Source organism: Chrysochloris asiatica, unplaced genomic scaffold (assembly GCF_000296735.1).
Source record: "Chrysochloris asiatica unplaced genomic scaffold, ChrAsi1.0 scaffold00041, whole genome shotgun sequence".
NCBI classification, from domain to species: domain Eukaryota; kingdom Metazoa; phylum Chordata; class Mammalia; order Afrosoricida; family Chrysochloridae; genus Chrysochloris; species Chrysochloris asiatica.
This window is the reverse complement of record NW_006408559.1, coordinates 5,469,142-5,489,305: the sequence shown is the minus strand read 5'-3', so window position 1 is coordinate 5,489,305 and position 20,164 is coordinate 5,469,142. Positions and strand designations below refer to the sequence as shown.

At 45.0% G+C, this 20,164-nt stretch overlaps 1 protein-coding gene across 2 annotated transcripts in view; it reads left to right on the top strand.

Moving 5' to 3' along the window:
• The window catches only part of PLXNA4 (plexin A4), a 482,253-nt gene that overhangs the window by 22,921 nt on the left and 439,168 nt on the right, over window positions 1-20,164 (top strand). For both annotated transcript variants that reach the window (XM_006861144.1, XM_006861145.1), the window contains exon 2: window positions 8,776-8,958. In XM_006861144.1, coding sequence (XP_006861206.1) covers window positions 8,776-8,958 — 183 coding nt within the window. The remainder of the gene's footprint in view (window positions 1-8,775; window positions 8,959-20,164) is intronic.

The window sequence follows — 20,164 nt, the reverse complement described above, 5'->3', positions numbered from 1 at the left end:
TCTTTGTGTCGTCAATAAAGCTTTCATCCAAGATCCATCTGACGTCAGCAATGATAACCCTCATTCCATGTCCTCTTCTGAATCTGGCTCGAACCTCTGGAAGTTCTCTGTCAACGTATGGTTTCTGCCATTTTTGTATTATCTTTAGCAAAATTTTACTTACATGCAATATTAATAGATATTGCCTGATGACTTCCACATTTTATTGCGTCACCTCTCTTTGGAATGGGTGTAAATAGGGATCTCTTCCTGTCAGTTGGCCAGGTAGTTGTCTTCCAAATTTTTTGGTATAGATGAGTGAGTGCCTCCAGTTTGTTGAGAGATTTCAATTTGTATTCCATTAATTACTGGTGCCTTGTTCTTTGCCAATGTCTTCAGTGCACCTTAGACTTCTTCCTTCAGAATCATTGGCTCGTGATCATATGCTACCTCTTGAAATGGTTGAACACTGACAATTTCTTGTTGGCACAGTGACTGTGTGCATTTTTCCCATCTTCTTCATCTTTTTAAATGTTTTATTGTGAATTATATGACAGTTTGCATGGGAGAACATTAGCTTTGCATTCATCCTATCATATATTGTTTCATTGCCATAGTTACAATCCCCTCCATGCATCCTCAACCAACCAAAGGATATACTCTGCAAGCCTGCTATCTGGTCGTCAGCACACAGCCCCTCTCCCTCTCTGGGTCTAGAGTTCCCAGCTGCTCTATCTCTCTACATCATCGTCTCTGCCTCCGTCTCTGTCGTCACTGTTTCTCTGGGTAGGGTCCCGCACTCCACTCTTCTCCCTTGATGGTCCCATGGACCTCCGCTCCTGGACTGCAAAGTCAACCACTCCCCTCCTTTTGCTACAGAATGTCTGTCTTTACTTTTCCAATCCTCACAGTCAATCCTGATAACAGTTATTCACTGTTGTACCACAAGAGACCTATCCCTATCACCTTTCATTAGCCCTGCCCAGACAGATTGGATACTACTCAGTGGAGATTCTACCTTCTTCTGCACCCTCTGGATCTAGGCTCCCTGTTGGAAGCTTATAAGCCAGTCACTTTTTGCCTTTGTAGCTCCCCTATTTTGAGTTGCCAATGCCCAAGTTTCCCATCCCTGTCTACTCTATGTATGGAGGGAGTGGGAATGAGCCTCGCTGTAAAGTTCCCATCTTCTTTTGATATTTCATCATTTAATATTTTGCCCATAGAGTCCTTCAATATTTCAAGTCGAGACTTGAATTTTTTCTTTAGTTCCCTTAGCTTGAGAAATGCTGAGTTTGTTCTCTCCTTTTTGGTTTCCTAACTCCAGATCTTTGCCAAGTTCATTATAATGTTTAACTTTGTTTCCTGGAGCTGACTTTTGAAATTTTCTGTTCAGCTCTTTTACCTCTTAATTTCTTCCATTTGCTTTAGCATCTCTACTCTGAAGATCAAGTTTCCGAGTTTCTTCTGACATCCACGTTGGTCTTTTCCTTCTTTCTTCTCTTGATTTCCTTCTGTATGGTGTTCTTGATGTCATCCCACAGTTCTTCTGGTTTCGGTCAGTAGTATCTAATGCATCAAATCCATTCTTGAGATGCTCTCTGAATTCAGGTGGGATATGTTCAAGGAGGTCATATTTTGGCTCTCATGGATTTGTTTTTGTTTTCTTCAGCTTCAGCTGGAACATGCATATGAGCAATTGATGGTCTGTTCCACAGTCTGCCCCTGTCCTTGTTTTAACTGGTGATATGGAGCTTTTCCATCATCTCTTTCCACAGATGTAGTCAATTTGATTTCTGTGTATTACATCTGGTGAGATTCATGCGTATAATCATCTTTTATGTTGTTTAAAAATGATATTTGCAATGAAGAAGTTATTGGTTTTGCAGAATTCTATCATGTAATCGCCAGCATCATTTCCATCATCAAGGCCATATTTTCCAACTACTGATCCTTTCTCTTTGTTTCCAGCTTCTGCATTCCAATTGCCAGTGAATTTGAATACATCTTGATAACATGTTTGATCAATTTCAGACCCAGGAGAAGTTGGTACACTTCTTCAGTTTCATCATCACTGGCTTTAGTGGTTGGTACATAAGCTTTATTAACAGTGGTATTACGTCATCTCCTTGTAGGGTTATGAATATTATCCTATCACAGACAGCATTGTACTTCAAGACACATCTTGATATGTTCTTTTTAATGATAAATGTGATGCTATTCCTCTTCCATTTGTCATTCCCAGCATAATCAATCATGTGATTTTCAGATTCAAAATAGCCAATCAGTCCATTTCAGCTCACCGGTGCCTAGGATATTGAGTGTTTAATGCATTCCATTTCATTTTTGACAATTTCCAATTTTTTAGATTCATAGTTCATGCATTCCGTGTTCCGATTACTAATGACTGTTTAAAGCTGTGTTTCTCCTTTTTGAGTTGTGCCCCATCAGTAAATGAAGGTCCTGAAGGCTTTACTCCATTCAAATCATCATGGTCAACTCTTCCCCAGTCATGCTTTCAGTGCCTTTCATCCTGAAGGGCTCATCTTCCAGCACTATATCTGACAATATTCTGGTGCTGACAGTGTTCCACTGCTGTTCGTAGGATTTTCAGTGACTACATATTTGGAAGTAGTTTGTCTCTTCTCCTTCCTAGCTTGTCTTCATCTGGAAGCTTAGTTGAATCCTGTTCACTGGGGGTAACCCTGCTGGTATGTAGCATACCTGTGGTATAGCTTAATCGTGCTCATGAGGAATCTGTACATGGACCACGAGGCAGTTGTTTGAACAGAACATGTGAACACCGAATGGTTTAAAATTAAAAAAGGTGTGCGACAGGGTTTTATTCTTTCACTATATTTATTCAACCTGTATGCTGAGCAAATAATCCTAGAATCTGGGTTCTATGAAGAAAAACGTGGCATTAGGATTGGAGGAAGACTCATTAACAACCTGCAATATGCAGATGACACAACCTTGTCAGCTGAAAGTGAAGAAGACTTAAAACACTTACTGATGAAGATCAAAGAGCACAGCCTTCGGTATGAATTGCATCTCAATGTAAAGAAAACAAAAATCCTCACCACTAGACCAATGAGCAACATTCTTATCAACGGAGAAAAGATTGAAATGATGGAGAAAAGATTGAAGTTGTCAAGGACTTCATTCTTCTTGGATCAACTATCAACACTCATGGAAACAGCAGTCAAGAAATCAAACGATGTATTGCATTAGGCAAATCTGCTGCACAAGACCTTTTTCAAGTGTTGAAGACCAAAGATGTCAGTTTGAAGACTAAGGTGCGCCTGTCCCAAGCCTTGGTATTTTCAATAACCTCATATGGATGCAAAAGCTGGACAGTGAATAAGGAAGACTGTAGAAGGATTGATGCCTTTGAGTTATGGTGTTGGAGGAGAATATTGAAAGTCCCATGGGTTGCCAAAAGAACCAATAGATCTGTGTTGGAAGAAGTGCAGCCAGAGTGCTCCTTGGAGGACAGGATGGCCAAACTTCGTCTTTAATACTTTGGACATATTGTCAGGAAGACTCATTCTCTGGAGAAGGATATCATGTTTGGTAAGGTCAGAGAAAAAGAGGAAGACGCCCAGAGAGATGGTTTGGTAAAGTGGCAGCATCAGTGGGCTCAAGCGTGGCAACAGTTGTGAGGTTGGCCCAGGATTGGGTAGTGTTTCGTTCTGTTGTGCATAGGGTTGCTATGAGTTGGTACCAACTTGATGACACCTAACAAGAACAACAAAATAGCTTTCAGAATGACAACAGTTTGCAAGCCATCACAGTGTAACCAACTGGCAGATAAGAAGTAGAAATTGTCCTGTAAGCACGGGTTTTGCTGTGTCACAAAGATTTTGATACGTTGTAGTTTTGTTCTGATTAGAATCAAATATTTAAGCAGGGTGTTATTCAATTTCCATGTATTTGATTTTTTTCCCTGGATCTTCCTGTTGTCGATTCTACGACTTTGATAGCATTGTGTTCTGAGATGATGCTTTGTATCATTCCAATGTTATTAAATTTATTGAAGCTTGTTTTGTGGCTTAACATATGATCTATTCTGGAGAATGTTCCATGTGAACTGGGAAAGAATGTGTATTGTGCTGTTGTTGGGTTGAGTGTTCTGTATAAGTTTATGAGGTTGTTGTTGGATTTTGTTGTTTAGTTTCTTCTGTGTCTTTGTTGAGTTTCTTTCCGTTGTTCTGTCCTTCATCAAAAGTGCTGTATTAAAATCTCCTGATGGTATTGCAGAGTTTCTGTTTCTTTCTTCAATTCTATTAGTTTGATTTATGTATTTTGAAGCTTTTTCATTGGTAGCATAGATAGTTATAGTATGGCTATATCTTCTTGTTCAATTGATCCCTTAATCATGAGATAATGTCCTTCTTTGTCTCTTAAGCTGGTTTTTACCTTAAAGTCTGTTTTATCAGAAATTAATATTGCCACTCCTGCTCAGTTCTGATTGCCGTTAGCTTGATATATATTTTTTAATCCTTTTTTTTTTTAATCTTTGTGTCTGTGTGTAAGGTGTATGTCTTGTAGGCAGCATATTGAAAGATACTTTTTTCTTATCTATTCTGCTTCTCTCTGTCTTTTGTCTGGTGCGCTTAATCCATTGACATTAATTATAATTATAATTATCAAAAGGTATGAATTGATTGCTTTTATTTTTGCTGCTGGTGTCTTTGTTCCACATAATTTTTTGTGTTGAATTTATTTTGTTTGTACATTTTCTTGATTAATGTAGTTTTAATGGTCACTTAAATTTTTATGATTTTCCTGTTTTTTGTTTTCATGTGAGCTGTACGCATTTTCTTTGAGTTTGCATGTAATTTATCAATTTCTTTCCAAGTTTAAAACAATCTGTTTTATCTTGAAGTCTACTTGACTTCCTCACCATTTGGAAGTTCGATATCTACACTTTTCCCTCTTTTTGCTTTATATATTTGTATTCATTATAAGTTGATATCTCTGGTTCCCTATTTTCAGTCTTGTAGGTTTGTTTTACTTTGGATACTTCCATAGATGAATTAGGGTCCTGGTGTGGCACTGTGAGTTAATTTGATGGACTGCAAGGTGAGTTTAAACCGCAGGGTCGGCTCGTTGGAAACCCTATGCAGGCTCGCCATGAGTCAAAACCTTCATGGACGGCACTTAACAATAGCAAACGTGTGAATTGAGTGAGTTCTGGGTGTTGTTGTTGTGTATGTTAAGCTCAGGTTGTTGTCTGCTGTTGTGAATTCTCATTCCAAATAAGTCCCTTTAGCATTTTTTGTACAGTTGGTCTGGTTATTACAAATTTCCTTAATTTTGTTTTTTTCTGGAAATGTTCTAATTTCACCAGCATATTGTGGAGCAGCTTTGCTGGGTATATGATTCTTGGTTGGTGTGGTGTAGTGAATTATTTAATGTGTTTCTTCTAGCCTTGTGTTTGTAAATCCCACCAAGCATTATTTCTACCATGCTAGGTTTAGATAAGAGAAGGAAGGAGAAGATACTGATGATTTGGTTGTGGATAATAACAGAGTTCATTGTTATTGTAAAAACTTGAAATTCTAGCATGGATATAAAATGAACCATCTCAGAAGCAGGATGGGAATATCACTCACTGCCATTAAAGAACACAAGCCATGAGTGAAGTGCATTCTTTGGACCCTGAGATTCCTGTGATTTGAGACTTCCTCACCGGAGACAGAAAGTTGTGGAAATGGAGGAGTGGCAGAGGGGTCGCAGCAACAGAACCAAGAAACAGAGCACGAGACAAAGCAGTGGACCTCCCAGCACAGGATCATATAAAACTGAGGGACTCTGGGCAGGTAATTTGCTTGTAGAGTGGGGTCATTCTAGGCACTTAAATGGGAGAACTAGGTTTGCTGAAAGGAGCTCTAGTAGCACAGTGGTTAGGAATTGAACTGCTAACCTCAAGGTCAGCAGTTTGAAACTACCAGCTGTTTGGTGGGAGAAAGATGAGGCTTTCTGCTTCCGTAAAGATTTACAGCCTCAGAAACCCTATGCAGGGTCTCTATGAGTCGGAACTGACTCTATGGCCCACTACCACCACTACCACCAGGTTTACTGAACTGTGGAACTAGGGCTGAGCGCCTTCATGCTGAGGTTTATGGTGATGTGCCCTGAGCATTTCCTGTTGCTGTAATGTGACCTGTCGTTGTTGTTGTTGTAAGGGGCCATCAAGTTGATTCTGACTCTTAGCAAACCCTATACACAACCAGAGTAGGTGCCAGACCCAGAGAGGAGAAAACACTGGGGTCTCCTGCCAGCCAAGGAGCTTAAGTATGAAACTGTGATACTCACAGTCCTAGATGAAATTCCTCTAGGCCTGTCTGTTGTCTGTTACCTCCACGAGTCATCAGTTTGTCTCTGCACTACCATGATGCTTGCCTCTAAAGCTGCTCTTAAAAGTTTTAGATGACTGTGCCATTCTGGGTGGGCCACCTATCTGTCCCTCTGTTTTTCACCTTGTCTGTTCAGCTTCCTCTCTTAGTCAGCATTCAGTTCACTTCTCTATCCCTTCTTCTAAAGCTCAGGGTTCCAGGACCGTCATCTGCATCTGTACCTTTGCTGTCCTGGATCTGCTTAGCATTTCTGCAGAGTCTGCCATCTTACTGCCTCCTTCGGCACCTAGTATTTTATTTCACTCCTTTCTCTGCAAAATCCAGATGTTTACAGGTCTGAGCTCAATAAGCTTTATGGACGTCCATCTAAAAGCAGGAGTTGCTTCTTTCATCTTTATACAGTGGCAAATACAAGCATGGGAAGACCCAGGAAGCTTCCCTAGACTACACAGTGCTTCCAAAAAAGAGTAGCATGTCCAGTGAAAGTTCTGGAAGCCTCTGAGTGTCTGTGTCAAAGTAAGGCTTCTCTCCAGCCACTGCTGAGGTCAATGGCCCACCACAGGGCCCTGTGAGTCCTCTGCTGAGGTGGACAGCAGTTGGAGGCATGGGATAATGCCGAAAAAGATTCAGTCAGATCACTGTGGGGAAGCTGGCCTGAAGCTCATTTACAAGTCTGATAACTGAGACTTACAACCTGGAGTCGGGAGCTAGCGGATCTGTGTGTCCTGCAGGCAACCAGGAAATATCCCCTTTAAGGGACGTTAATAGGTGCTTGGACTCCGGGTGTGGTGCTGTGGGTTAATGCACCAGACTGCACAGCCATTTGAACTGCAAGGTCAGCAGTTCAAGCTACTCTTCGGAAACCCTATACATGGTCGCTATGGGTAGGAACCCTATACACGGTCGGTATGGGTTGGAATCGACTCCATGGCACTTAACAACAACAATAGGTGTTTCGGTTGAAAATGGTTTGGGGAAGGAACATAATGACTGGGAAAGTCTGAGATAATGCTGAATAGACTTCCTCTTAAAAAGACGTTGGAGACCTTTTCCTTGATTAATCACAGTTCTTTCTTAGAGATGGTGTTAGAATGTGCTCGGTTTCCCCCAGTCTTTTGTTCAAGGAGCCCTTTTATGGTGAAGAGTCTCAGGGAGCTTGGTCCCCACAGAAGACATGGGAATGCTGCTGTAGGTGTGACCAGGCCCCACTGTCTCCTTTTTGCTGTGCTGTGTTCTAGAAGAAGCAAGGAGACTGAGGGTACCTTGTGGTTGACTGAGTGGAGCTTGGGACCACCCTCTGCCCCCATCCCTTCTTACCACAGTTGATGTCTGTGCATACCTCTGCCCTGATATATTGTTGCTGTAGGCTGCTGTTGATTTGGTCTCTGATGCATGGCGACCCCATATAATGGGATACAGCCGGGAGAGACTCAGTCATTGTGCTCCATAGGGTTTCAGTGACTGAGTTTCAGAAGTAAATCACCAGGCCTTTCATCCTAGTCTGCCTTAGTTTGGAAGCTCCGCTGAGATCTGGTCAGCATCCTAGCAACACGCAAGCTTCCTTTGACACAAGGGTGGTGGTTGAGCATAAGGTCCTTTGGCTAGAAATCAAAGTTGGGTCTACAGCATGAAATTTGAGAGTTGTACCAGAGACACAAAGAGATCTAGTAGTATAGTGGTTATGAGTCGGGCTGCTAACCTCAAGGTCAGTAGTTCGAAACTACCAGTGGTTCTGTGGGAGAAAGATGAGGCTTCCTGCTCCCATAAAGCTTTACAGTCTCAGAAACCCTATAGAGGATGGCTGTGAGTTGGAATCGACTCCACAGTACACCATTACCACGACCACCACCAGTGACACACCTAGGTCCCTCTTGGTATTGTTACTTGTATACTAATGTGAATAACACTCTTCTACACGGTTTCATCCTCATCTGTACATCTACTCACCATTCCCTTCCACCTGAGCAGACTTGTTAGGAGTCCATGTTCATGGAGGAAAGGAAAGGAATGGGCTGGCTGTGCATTTCCATGGTGACAATGATGATAAACAATCTAGGTTACCAAGATGGTGCATGGTGAGGTTGGAGGAGGAGCGGAAAGACCATGAGCTATCATGAACCTTAGAAATACGTGGTTTGCCTGGGTCCTGTAACTCCTTATTGAGGCCTCTGTTGGAAGGTCTCCTACTGAGTTTCTCCAGAGCCGAGCTTTTCACATAAAAAGAGAGGGATTTGTTCTTGAATACCTGTCTCTAAGGAATCTTCAAGCTCTACATTCTCCTATAGATTTTGCCAACAAGCCATTACCCTTCTGGTACCTGATAGGGCATTCGGGGGCAGGGATCTTGTGGCCCATTGCGGTAGGCACATGGGAAATAGTATCTTTGCCAGTCACCCTGACGTTGCCTCTAACTTTCCTCTTGCTTGATTTTCAGCTCCTAACTATCGATGACAACTTCTGTGGCCTGGACATGAATGCCCCGCTGGGGGTGTCTGAGATGATCCGGGGCACCCCTGTCTTCACGGAGGACAGTGATCGCATGACTGCGGTCATCGCCTATGTCTACAAGAACCACTCCCTGGCCTTCGTGGGCACCAAGAGTGGCAAGCTGAAGAAGGTAGGATCAAGATGATATCGTTGGGTTGTTGTGCCGATGGTCTGTCTGCTCTAGGATGGGTATGCTCTCACCTGTGGCCTGAGGGGCTAGTGATACAGGTGTTGTTGTTGAGATTATAAGTTATGACCTTGTTGTTGGAAATCAGACAGGGTGAGGTGTGGGTTCATCTAGAGTGGGTGTTATATACCAGCTGAGAATTTATTGTGAGGTGTGTGCTGACACCATATGGGAAGGGTGTTATTGGACCTAGGCATTTGGGGAGGGCCAGGAAGGAGTGGCCAGGTCCTTGGGCTCCAGTCCGTCTGACTGTTGTGTCCATCTGGAATCCATTCCGGGACCAGATGTAGGAAAGTGCAGGCCCTGTTTGAGGGGCGCATGGGCCTGCAAGTCAGATTGTGGGACAAGGAAACCCTGTTTGCTGTGAGAGCAAGAAAAGGGCTTAGTGTGGGAGGGATGGTCTGACAGGACCTGCCTTTTCCTCCTCATCTCCGGAAGCTCCAGGTTCATAGGCACTGATTGGTTTTGGTCCCTCATCATCAGCGGGAGTCTCCTCCACCCAGGAACGTGTCCTGCAAAGGACTCATTGCGGGGAGGGAGGGCCGGCCCCACCCTCACCTCCTTGACTGAATGAAGAGCCTTTCTAAGGAGCTCTGGTAGCATAGTGGTTATGAATCGGACTGCAAACCTTAAGGTCGGCACTTCGAAACTACCAGTTGTTCCGCGGGAGAAAGATGAGGCTTTCTGCTCCTGTAAAGATGTACAGCCTTGGAAACTCTGTACAGGGTCGCTATGAGTTGGAGCTGACTCCACGGTACTCAACAACAACAACTAAGACTCCAGGTGGCAGGGCTGATGACCGATAACTGCCCTGCGAACTCCCCCTAGAGGAATGCCGGTGGTGTGCCGGTGGCGCTCATGCTCGTCTTGTGTGGGCTTCCCTTGGACTCCTCATGGTGGTTCTGACTTAGTCAAGAGGGTTGGCTGGGTCTGAGGCTGAGCCTGGATCCCTCTCTCTCCCACACTGTATTGCTGGGCTGTGGTTTCAGATGTTCAAAGAGCAGTGTGGGCTAGTGTGCGTTTGCCAGCCATCATTTCTTTATTGAACTTTCCCTCTCTGTGGAGCAGATCTGGTATATGCAATGGAGAGGTGGGGCTGTGCTGGGGGAGCACTTACATGGGTAATTTCTGAAAAAGACCCTACACTGATAAAGGATGATGCGTGCAACACACAGCCATCCAGGGTTGCCCGGGAAGATTTTGACATGCTGCCTTAGGATGTGTGTAGGATGTGGACACCTTCAGGACCCGGGGTCAGCAAAGTGCACGGTGGTGACCCACATGGAGTAGGTGCGGGCAGAGCCTTGTCTGGAAGGGTCCCCAGGGGCCTCTAGCCAGGCTGTGATGGACAACACTTGGCTGGGAGTCAGGGACTTCATAAACTGCAGGCTGGCATTTCCCATCTCGCACTCTGGTTGGATTTACATGCCAACAGCTCTGATTTAGCCACCTGGGACATTACATGTAATTTCCAGAATAGTGTGTGTGTGTGTGTATAGTTATTAGTGGTGGTGGTGGTGGTGAGGAATAGACATTTAAGAGATTTGAGTAGACGGGTCAGGGAGAGAAATGAGCTGTTGGTCCCCTGACGACAGCCAGGCATTCAAGGCCGTCAGACTTTCTGCTTTAGGGACAGAATGACAGTCCTTTCACGGTTTTACCAGGACCCAGTCTCATCTCCTGCAGTCTACAGAGGAGACCATGCAATAGGGGGAAGGAAGACTGGGCCTCCCAGTCTGTTGTTTGAAATAATAAAAGGCAAAAGTGGCGGATTTGGAATGTTGACTTTTTCCAAACAATAGCGTTTCCTACTGCTCCCTGGTCATAGCTCTTTGTGGGTTGTCGTGCGGCGTTATCAGGACTGATTTCACCTTCCTGGCCAGAGGCCCAGCCATGGACAGCTCTGGGCGTCAGGAGGATACAGCAAGAAGTTCTGTGAGGTTCAAAGCAGGGGTGAGAAGCAGCTGCCATTACAGAATGGGCTTCTGGGAGCCTGTAGGAATCCCCACAGGGATCCAGGTTCTTTCAAGGGACTTGAGATGGAGGTGGAAGGGTGGGCGGGAAGGGCTCAGGGTTCACTGTAAGTAGGGGAATTGGCTGTAGGTTACAAGATCTAGGAGGTAGGCTGTAACTATCCCTAGGCTACTCTCAGAATTACTGACTTCTTCCTTTGTTTGAAAGGGGTGGGTCCCGATCATTTGCAACTTAGCCTCTGAGGACCACACTATTAGTTCAAAGGATGAGAAGGTGAGGGAAGTGCCAATTTGGATGCCTTTTTTATTTTTCTGATGTATGTGTACAGGTGGTTCTACAACCATCACCCTATGACAAGTATGAAAGGCTTGTGTTGGTAAGAAATGTAGCCCATAAATGCCCCCGTCACCGGGCACTAGGTAGGAACTCAGGAATAACCCCTAGACTGCTAACATGTCAGCTGCAGGTGAAATTTTTAGATGGATACTGTCTTGATTCACTTTATTCAGGATGTCTGCTGTGGGATAAGCAATATAACTGATAATTGCAAGGTCGGCAGTTCAAACCCACCAGCTGCTCCATGAGAGAAAGATAAGGCTGTCTGTTCCCTTAAAGACTTACTACTTTGGAATCCCAATCCAGAGTTGCTATGAATCTAGAACAATGATGGCACTTAACAACAGGTGTCTGTATAAATCTGAAAACTTTCGATCCCAGTTGCTGTCAAAGCCAATATCGCCCCCAAAACTCATAAAACAGACTCACTGCTTGTTGACTTCATTTGGACTCATGACGACCCCGTGTGTTACAAGGTAAGTCTGTTCCATAGAGTTTTCTTGGCTGTTGTCTTTCTGGAAACAGGTGGTTTTTTTTCAATGGCACCACTGGATGGACTTGAACTGCCAACCTTTAGATTAGTAGTTGAGCAAATCTGGAATCTAATGAGACCACAGAAGAGTTAAGATTTCTTTGCTTAGATATTAATGCCTGAGTCCTCTTTCCCTGCCTCTTGCTTTCCCTACACTGTTGTTGTTGTTAAGTGCTGTAGAGTCAGTTCCGACTCATAGCAACCCTGTATAGGGCTTCCAAGAAGTGGCTGGTAGGTTTGAACTGCCAACCTTTTGGTTAGCAGTCCAGTACTTATCCTTCAGTGCCACACCAGGACGCCACTAAGGGATTATAAGGACTACAGTGAGAGATTTTCTAGTTCTATTGGTTGGTAAATTATTGCCTGACATTATTGGGAAGGGACTAATTTTCATTATAAACCAAACTGAGGGGTGACGCCCCTTCTGCTTTGTGATTACGTGTTTGCTGAGTTAAAACCGTTCACACCTAATGGAAGAGCCCATTGTGGGTGCTGGTGAAGCAGAACTCCAGGCAACTCTGTGTGTCGTCTACAGTAGGGAATTCACATGACCATGTGGACACACCAAATCATGCCAGTCTCTCTTGGTAGGAACTATGTCTCCATGGAGAGTCACCAGGAATATGAACACCAACATTCTCAGTGGAAATGTCCACGCAGATTCATGCAATCTCCTGAATTGTGATTCTTTTTCTTGAGCTTGTGTTAAAATCCATTCGCTTGTGTTTCCTGGGCCCCACTACGGATCTAGAAGTGGAACTATCCAGAGTGGGGCTGAAGGTGATGTACCCGGGACTAGTGTCATGCTGAGCGTTGCTCCTCAGGATTGGATATTGGGTGTGTGTTTGCAGTTCACTCCAGTGCCCAACTCACTAAGCAATATCGAATCAGAGATTATCTACCTCAGCTTTCACACTTTCTAAATGGATTTGAGAATTCCTTTCAAATTCATCAGGAATGACACTGAAAATAAACGCATGCTACACAAAACTTAGATGGGTCCATGAGAGGATACGTTATTGGAATTTCAGATTGCTGGAATCCTAGCAGGATGGCTTGGCATGAAGATATTGACCACTTAGCTACGTGGCTACGTGGGAAGTGCCGTCCAGTTGGCTCCAATTCATAGCGACCCTGTATAGGGTTTCTGAGGAGTGGCTGGTGGGTTTGAATGTGTGTTTGGGCACAAGCAAAGGAAAGAGAACATGGCGACATCAGTACCGAGCAGCTTCTGCTCTGGAAGAAGACCATCAAAACATGATGGCTGGATTGTACTGCCTTGTGCTGTGGTGTTTTTGCATTTCTACTCTTTATGTTGCAAGTATTCAGCCTTTATAGATGGTAAGCTGTGAGTCAGGTGACTTAAGGCAAAGATGGAGGTGGAGGACCATCTGTGATTGCGTGCTTACCGCCGGGAGCCTCACAGATGTATGAAGGATGCTATTCTCTGTCCTTTATGGACAGAGGAGATGAGGGGGCTTCAAAAAGTTTGTGAAAAATTCCAGTATTTTTTCAGTTCTGTTGATTCATGAGCTTTTTGAAGCTCCCTCGTAGCCTGTTACTAGTCCTTCAAATCCATAGATGCTAAAACCTGCCCTTCAGACCCACTTTACCTCAAGTCAACTTGTCCTCCTGCCAGTCTCATCTGCTGTGTCTTAAGTGTTATGGAGATATGGAGAGAAGCTAAGCTCTTCAGTGCCCTCTGATATATTCTATATTCTTGAACACTATAAAACCCTTACTCAACCCTCCTTTTAGCTTAAGTGGACCTCTGCTGACCCTGTTTTCTTACCTGAACTAATTTTCACCACTAACTTTTGGTCCCAACTCACCTTCCGTGCATGTCTGAGAAATCTCCATGGATCACTTGGTGCTGACCTGAACAAGCTTGGGGAAATGTCTTCACAGTGGCACCTTCTCAAGACAGCAACTGGGGAAAAGACCCCTCCTGCCCCAGCTTCTCTTGAAAATCCCTTTGAGATCCCCAGGAATATAGGACCTGGGAACATTTATCATTCTAGTTTCCAAGTGATCTTTTCTAGTGTGTATGATTCAAGGAGATAGTTTCCGATGAGCGTTGCCAATTCAGGCTTTATTGATACTTGTACCACTTCTTGAAATCATTATGTGTGTGTGTGTGTGTGTATTCATACGCATGTATAGAAAGATCCTGATCATCAGTTAAAATGCAAAGACATTAAAATGGAAGGAATCTGCAGAAACACCCCACTTCACGAATCCCCCAGTCAGCTGACACACAAATGTCAGACATGCTGAAGGAAGCTAACCAGTGGCACATGCAATTGAAGTAAAATATTGTGCTTTACAAGAACATATCATTAAAATGAAAGCTAGCAGCGTATCAGGAGTCTGGCCATGTAACCAAGACAACAAAGACGGGGAAGGATGAAAGGCCCGATGTAGATGAGGAAGAGATGAAGGCAAAATGAGGAAGGGGCCCAAGCTGGAAATACCCCACCATCCCCGGCTGTTGGGCTGGCTCCTGAGAGAGTCTAGGTTGGAGGAGAATGCAATCTTCATGTCAATACCAGTGACAGCTGTTAGTGGGAACAGACCCAGGGAGGTCTTCCTCATTGGGGACCACACCAATTTTCTCAGGTGCTTTCAAGGAGAGCCCTTGGCACAGTCCCTTCTGAATGAAGCCTGACCCTCCCACAGCCCACGCGCTGAAGCTGTCACTGGGAGTCTGGTTGTACTCCTAACTTGTTCCCACCTGTTTTCCTGTGCAAGTGGCCACCTGGCTCTGTTTGTGCTGGCATCACTGGGTTTCCTTCACATCCCTGCTGTCTCACAGAGACACTCAAATACAGCAGGGTTAAGTTCCCCCACGTCACTCCATGCCTTCCATTCTGCCCCAGGGCATTAGGTGTATTTGCTGTCTATGGCGGTGTAACAAATTGCCCCGGAAGTTAGAGGCTTACAACATGTAGTATCTCACCGTTTCTGTGACCAGGAATCAGGCGCCACTTGGTTGGGTCCTCTGTCTCAGGATCTCTCACAGACTGCAGGCATCTTAAGACTGGATGTTGAGAGGGGTTACTTCCAAGCTTACTCATGTGGCTGTTGCTGCTTCTGGTCCTTGCTACGTGGGCTTCTCTTTGAGGGTTATTCCCAACATGGCAGCCAGATTCCCTCACAACAAGGGCAAGAAAGAGAGAGGGAGAAAAAGAGAGAGAGAGAGAGAGAGCAAACTGGAAGCCAGAGGATATTTGATGCCTAAACTCACAAGTGACACCTTGCACCTTTGATACCTTCCACATTCAGGGAAGTCTACACTCAGGGTGGGGGTTATACAAGCTCATGATCATCAGGAGGCAGGGCTAGTAGGGACTGTGGGAGAACCTGAACCAATGACTTTGAAACCTGAAGTCACCTTTGAGTGGTGTGGGAAGGGGCTCAGGAACAGCCTTGCTTAGGAGCAGAAGTGGGCTTGGTGCTGAATCCTGCCTTCTGGCTCCTTGAGGATTATTATTATTGTTGTTGTGAAAAAGAACCCCAAACCACGTAGCACATTTGCATGCCAATATTTTTCAGGTATACAGCTGAGTGATATAAATTACATTAATCATGGTTTGCAACCACTATCCATAATTGAAACCAAATTTCCCATCCCCATAAACAGAATCCCATGGTTTCCCAAACAGTGGCTCACCTCCCCCCATCACTACTTCCTCTGGCCCCTAAACTCAAGCCAAACCAAACCTAATGCCATACAGTGGATTCCAACTCCCAGCGACACTGTATAGGGTTTCTGAGGTTGTAAATCTTTACGAGAGCACAAAGCCTCGTCTTTCTCCAGAGGGTTGGAAATGCTGACCTTGCAGTTACCAGTCCAGTGCTTGTCCCTCAGAGCCACTGGGGTGGCTTTCTGCCCCTAGTAACTACTAACAAACTCATCTCTACACACTTGTCTGTTCTTGTCATTTCAGATAAGTGGGCTTATACAGTACTTGTCCTTTTGTGACTGACTTACGTACTTCACTGACACGATGTTTTCAAGGTTCATCCATGTGTGTAACAAGACTCTGTTTCTCTTTGGTGGTATTGAGTGCTCCTGAGTCCTTTCCAACACATAGCGACCCTGTATAGGGATTCAGAGGAGCACCTGGTGAGTTTGAACTGCCAACCTTGTGGTTCAAACCAATCTTTTGGTCCAGTGCCACACCCACTCCCATTTCTCTTTATATCTGAGCATTCCTTAAGGTCTTAATTGGGTAGACTTACTAGGCTGTTACTTCATTAGAGGCTGAGCGGTAGAGAGGAGGCACAGATACCGTATCCACAGGGCCTGAGTGGTAAGGGAGTCTGGGACCAGGAGGCAGCCCCAGAAGCTTTGTTGTTGTTGTTGTTGTTGTTGTTCAGTGCTGTCGAGTTGGTTCCAACCCATAGCCTACCCTGTGTAGGATTTCCGAGAAGCAGCTGGTCAGTTTGAACCATTGACCTTTCGGTTCAAACCAACTTTGCAATCCAGCACATTAACCCATAATGCCACACCAGGAGCTCCGCTAGCCTCAGGGAATTTGGGGGTGGCTGGTGGCTGCTGAAAGGGACACAGGATAGAAGCCAAGACTTGAAGAGAATGGAGGGCTAGCTGCTGGAGAACCATGCCTCCTGACTTGGGCCTCTGTTGGGAGTCTACCTGTTCCCCCACCGTCACATCAAGAGAGGGACCATCTTCACAGTGTTGGGGCTGAGCGGGAAGAGAGGATAGCAAGGGAATGAGTGTGACTGGAACACCTGCTAGGTGCCTGGTTTATGTATGTTTCCTGCATTGAGTTTACCCATACCATTATATGGGTATTGTTATGCATGTGTCCTACATTGATTATCTTGTTGTTTAAAACTACACAACAGAACAAAAATCTGCCTTGTCCTCCCCCATTATCACCATGGTTGGTGGTGGCCTGGGCTCCTATGAACCTGGGACTCAGGTTCCTCTGACTGATTTCTGGAAATACATCATTAGATTACATTAGCCCTCTCAGTTCTTGCTTCATTTCTTCCTGGGTATTGTGTTCTGTCCTCAACTTTCTGAAAACGTGTTCACAATACGATAGGATAGACATCCCCTTGAAGATACGTTTGCCTAATTCTTCATCTAAAAATCTGAAAAAGTCAATGTTCCTTTTACTAGAATGTGAAGTGTCTATGAAGTGCAAGTTCTCTTCTCTCTTGGTACCCCTGCTGGGTGGTGTGATCTGCATTGCTCCCTGGGGTGTCCAGAGGCAGCCCTATTTATCCTGGGGGTCTCCCATAGATGGGAAGGGAACCTATAGTTTTTCTATCGGTCTACCCTGTCTTGTTGGTACCTGGTAAGTCCCATTTGGAAAATCAGGGAGAGAGTCGCGTTCTCCCACCCCATGGCCTCTCCCTTCCTTGGGGCTGGTCTCGGGCCATGGAAACCTACGGAATCTCTCATTCTCTCTGTCATATATCTGGGACTTGGTAATCTCATGGTAGAAGGAGAAACGAGATGGCCTGCTGTGGCTATTAAAGCTACTGCCTGGAAGTTGCTATTGTTGTGATGTGCTGTTGAGTCACTTCCAACTCATAGTGACCCTGTATAGAGTTTCTGAGGAGTGCCTGAGGGGAACCACGGGCCTTGTGGTTCAAGCTGACCTTTTGGTAAGGCAAGGCAGAGAATATTTTGTAAGTGTACCATCAAAGGAGGAGTCCGGGTGTGGTGCTGTGGGCTAATGCGTCAGACTACAAAGTCATTTGAACTGCAACGCCGGTGGTTCAAGTTCACCAGCTGCTCCTTGGAAACCCTACACAGGGTCACTATGGGTCGGAATCGACTTGACAGCACTTAACAACAACAACCATCAAAGGAAGCTCCCCAGTGAGACGGATTGGCACAGTGGCTGCAACAGTGGGCTCAAGCAAGGCAACGATCATGATGGAAGAGTTGGTTCAGGTGGTGCTTCGTTCTGTTGTACATGGGTGGGGTCACTGAGAGTCCGAAGTCACTCAGCATCACCAAACAACAACCACCATAAGGATTTTCAATATGAGCATCAGCATTTATTCAAGAAAGATCTACTTGACCATCCATGATGTGAAGTGCTTCTTGACTCTTAAGAACTCATGGTTTCTCTTTACTTATATTGGAGGCAATGTGAGAACAATGCAGAATATGACTGATTTGTTATCATCAACCCTAGACAGTGTTGGAGATAAAAAAAGAAAAACTAAACCCTCTATTCATTGGTTTTCCTGAGATGTGACTTTTCCTCCAACCATGGGAACTAGGAGTGTCTGATTTCTTCTGTGAGTCGGGCTCTGGGTGTCTATCTTTCCCTGCCTTCAATGTTCCTTAAGAGTGAGAGCCTGTCTCTACTTAAATGCAGTGATTAGGCAGTGCTTAGCAGATGCCTCCTACGTATAATTAAATTATGCAAAATTTATTGAATTGTTTCTTGTGCCTACAATTAAGTAGAGCCTTCCAAATCAATGCTCTCTAAGTAATTTAATCCCCCACAATCCCCTACTTCTCCTTTGAACCCTTCTTTTATGACCATGAGTTCCCCAGAATTCACTGTGGACATGGGAGGGATCACTGTTCCTTGAATTCCAGTCCTCAGGGCAACAACTCGAGAATCCTAGTTCCAAAGCTGCTAACATGGGACCAGCTCCTGCCCTACTCATCAGGGGTCCCATCTGTCCCATCACCCCACCCCACCCTACCCCAGGAAAGGCACAAGCAAAGCCTGGCTGGACCCCGCAGAGAGCTTTGAAAGCACTGATTCTTCAGTTATTACCCTCATTTTGTAGACTACCAATTTCTTGGTCACCATTTTCTAAACTTGCTTCATATTGATGCTATACAAGGGCGTGTTCAGCACCCGTGACTGGGTAAGGCGGTAGGTATTGTCACGACTGAGCCAGTGGCAGCCATTGTGAATGTTTCAGCAGCCCGGGAAGGTGTTGTTGTTATGTTAGGAGGGGCCCTTGGACCCTTTCTGAAGTCTTTAGCTTCTATTTTCAGGTAGCTGAATTGTACGCCCACCCCTGTATTACTCTGTACACACATTTACACTCACCAACACACATGGCTATCTAATGCACATGAACAACTTTACTCACCTGTGCACACCAAGGTGCCCGTACATGTGACTGGTCATAAACACATGTTCACATTCACAAACGTGCATATATATGCTCATCCCCATACACCAGGGTACACCCAACAGGTCAATGGCCATGAGCACATATTTACACTCTTCAACACACATGTGTATGCACATCCCCCCATACATGTACACCCACAGGCCCATATTCATGAGCACATGCTCGTATTCACAAAACCCCATGTGTGTAATCAACCTATATGACTGTGTGCACACATACACACCTTAATGTACAGGCACATGCATATGTACCCTGCATACAGCAAAGGGTATTCATGCATATACTTAGGAGTCCAGCCCTTTGTCCTGTGCACACCAAGGTGCCCTTACATGTGACTGGTCATAAGCCTGGTCACCCCAGGCTCTGCCTCTCTAGAATTCTCTCTGGGAAATTAGCAGCACACGCTGTAATCAGTTTACCTCTGACTCGCCCACTTTGGCTGCATGATGATGATAGAGTAGAGCTATTCAGCTGTCAAATGCTCTGTCTGGCCCAGATGGACCGCGCCTCAGAAACATCCGAGCACGCCTCGTTCCTCCTTATGTGGGGTAATGAGTCTCCCGGCTGCTTTCTAAAGTGCTTCTTGCATCTGCCTTTCGTTCTAATGCCTCTTGCTTCTGACCTTGCTTCCCGGCGGTCAGGCTAAGTGTGAGGCTCGTAATTAGCTTAGTGATAATTTAATCTCTCTGCTTCACGTTTGATTGGTTTTGAGGGACTGGGGTCTGGGGATAGGGGGAAAAGGACCTTTATTCCTTCCTTGATCTTTGCTTTTCTTAAACTCTTCCTCTATTTGGAGTGACATGAAGTAAAACATAGTGTTGGGGTAGTGAGTAGGTATAGGGTATAGGGGAAGACACTGGTATCATGGGTAGACTATGGATGGAAGTAGAGAGGACTGCAGCTTCATGGGTAGATTCTGGATGGGAAGCTGAGCTGAGGTCTCGTCCTCTATCATTTCCTCTCTTGTCAGGGGATGGGTGTGCTGTGGGTATATGAAGAGTTTGAAGATACTTAGGGGAGGGGAAGCTTGAGAATGGAGAAAATTTACTGCCTCCAGTGGTCATGGCAACCATCTTCTCAAGGCCCAGGAGGAAGGCGAGATGAAGCAGAGGACACCCCTGCTGACTTCACCCGACATTCTTCATGCCTGTGGAG